At 44.9% G+C, this 2,700-nt stretch overlaps 1 protein-coding gene across 1 annotated transcript in view; it reads right to left on the bottom strand.

The window, feature by feature from the left end:
• Positions 1-596: 596 nt before the first annotated feature.
• TMEM86A (transmembrane protein 86A) overlaps positions 597-2,700 on the bottom strand; it is a 49,719-nt gene continuing 47,615 nt past the window's right edge. Inside the window, exon 3 of the mRNA XM_032765504.2 lies at positions 597-2,358. Within this exon, the coding sequence (XP_032621395.1) occupies positions 1,931-2,358 (428 nt within the window). The 3' untranslated portion in view covers positions 597-1,930. The remainder of the gene's footprint in view (positions 2,359-2,700) is intronic.

The raw sequence follows: 2,700 nt of genomic DNA on the forward strand, positions 1-2,700 counted from the left end.
CTTGCTATGGCAGAGGGGAGGATAAGATGGCCAAACAGTTTGGGTTGGTAGGAAATTGGTTTTCCCATCTCTGATGATTCTGATTTTATTATAGGCTCCAGGACGTTAGGAAAAATGAGGTGAGTTGGTTTGAATGCACAGAATCGTTCTTTTCAGGTAGCTTTGCCTCAAAGGGGGCTTTGCAAAGTCAAGCGGCAAAAACTTGCTGCTTTGCCACTGACTGGTAAAAAACAGACACTTGTTCTACATAGCTGGCTTTGGAGGTAAGGGAAAATGCTAACAAATACCCTGAGTAAGGGGCATATTAAATATTATGTGCAAATATGCAGAGTATTCTCACTTAGTGGCTGTAAATACTGAGCGATAAATGCTTAGATGACAAATTCCAGTCTCCCAATTCCCACATTATGGACAAATGTGAGCCCAGAAGAAATAAATTGATTCCTTAGTGGAATGCATCTCCCAAGGCATGGGGCAAAGCACAGAATACCCCAGCTCAGGTTGCATAGAGTGGCTACTAATGCCATACTACTGTGCACCTATGAATAGGGTCAGGTGTGTGTGTAGACATATACAAATCTAGAGAAGCCTACTGGTCTTAATTGAATAAATAGGTTTCCCTGAAAAGCTACCAAGCTCACAGTTAAAACAATTGCCTATTACCACGAATGATGCATCCATAAACTTGGGTCTGGAGTAACTTCACAGTGATCAAAGTATGCCATATCCCATAGTGTTTTAATACTTTGCCTTTGTTTTGGAGTTGACACAAGTATTGTCACTGATTCAAGAGCTCTCAACACCTACAGAGGAGGTACAGGAGGTTTGCCTGGCTTATTAATTCAGTCAACAAAGATACTGGTAATGGGGTGCGGTCTGATGTTGAAAGACAGATCCATTGTTCCGTCATGTATCTTAGCACACGGCCACAGGACTACCCTAGGCCAACATAGCAAATGCTGAAAGTTGCCTGCTTAAACTGCTCATTAACTTACATGCATGTATCCTTTCATCGTAACCCAGCCTGCTTAAAGAATGCCTTTCATTTCCTATTTTCTCAAAGTTCCGAATGTTGTTGCATTCTGCAGTTGCTGCTGAAAGTGTATCACGTACTAAATGCTCAGCAGCATTCATATTGGGCAGAAAAACTTTGAATGGCATTTAAATAGGAAGTTGCATGAATTTGGAATTCAGAGGAGTCCTGGTTAGAATCAGGTACAGTGCAAGTTTCCCACCACCCAATTCTTACCAATGTACTTCAGCCCTGACCTGCACTACCTATCCTCCTGCTATGCTACTCCTGGGCTTTCTTTGAGCAGAGGCAGTCAGTTGCTGCACGCTGTGTGGTGGCTTTGTAATGCCCACAGGTGGGATCTAGTCTAGTCATCACCTAGACTCATTTTCACCAGATGTTTTATAGGGACAGTCCAGATTTTTGGGCCTTTCTTATAAAGGCTCCTATTACCACCATCCCCGCCTGTCCTGATTTTTCACATTTGCTGTCTGGTCACCCTATCACCTTAGCTGGGATTTGGACATGTGTGTGTCCAGGGTCAAAGGCAGCCTCTTAACCTGCCTAGCTTCTTTTCATGGTCTCTTTAAATTAGCCTTCTCCCTCCATAACATTCAGAACCACCTTCAGGATTAACAAATATAATGTGGTATTAAAGAGGACTCCTGAAGCGTCCAAGAGGAAAAGGTCAATGAGTAGGTACTGTAGGAGCAGTCTAAATTCTCCAATGTGGTCTCCACACTGAAGTAAATTACATTCAAGGAGAGTCAGATTAAAAACCCCCAAAGATAATGCTTCAAAGAGGCAAAATCTCTATCATCAATGCACCTTGAGAGATGGAGATATCCCTCAGCGACTAATGCTGCGACAGCACCCCAGTTATAATCCATGCAGTTCATGAGCCTGCTGGTGTCCCGTCTAATTCCTCCTTTTGAAGTCCTCTTCATCCCTGCTCTCCACAGCTGAGAGTGCAATGAGCATCTGGGCTGCATAGTAAGTAGCCATGATGATGGCACGTGAGTAGGGCACCGGGAAGCAGAACTTGTTAACTGCAATGGTTAAATCTGACACCATGAAAAGCACTGCGCCAATACAGGCCGAAAGCTTGGTCCAAGTCCAGAGATCATTGCACAGCTGCACGCCAGCAATGGCGCGCCACCCCATGAAGCCAATCAAAGCGATATAGACAGCTACCAGGTAGGTGAAGGGGCCTGAGAGGTAGTAGTAGAGGAAGGTGTAGCAGAAGCTAGAAACGAGGGTCATCACAAAGCCGGCTTTCAGGTCCAAAGGCTTCATCCCAAATGCTGAGGAGTACAGGATGTGTGTGATGGCAAACATCAACAGACCTGGAAAGAGGCATTGACAGAGCAAGTGTGAGCTTTAATGGGAATAACTAACACAGTAGCCCACCACAGTCAGGGACCTGTGGGTGGAGACTTATGAATATGTCAGATTAAACAGTCATAAGAACGTAACATAAGAACGACCGTACCGGGTCAGACCAAAGGTTCATCTAGCCCAGTATCTGTCTACCCACAGTGGCCAATGCCAGGTGCCCCAGAGGGAGTGAAGCTAACAGGCAATGATCAAGTGATCTTTCTCCTGCCATCCATCTCCATCCTCTGATGAACAGAGGCTAGGGACACCATTCTTTACCCTTCCTGGCTAATAGCCATTTATGGACTTAG

This window comes from Chelonoidis abingdonii, chromosome 4 (assembly GCF_003597395.2).
Source record: "Chelonoidis abingdonii isolate Lonesome George chromosome 4, CheloAbing_2.0, whole genome shotgun sequence".
NCBI lineage: Eukaryota > Metazoa > Chordata > Testudines > Testudinidae > Chelonoidis > Chelonoidis abingdonii.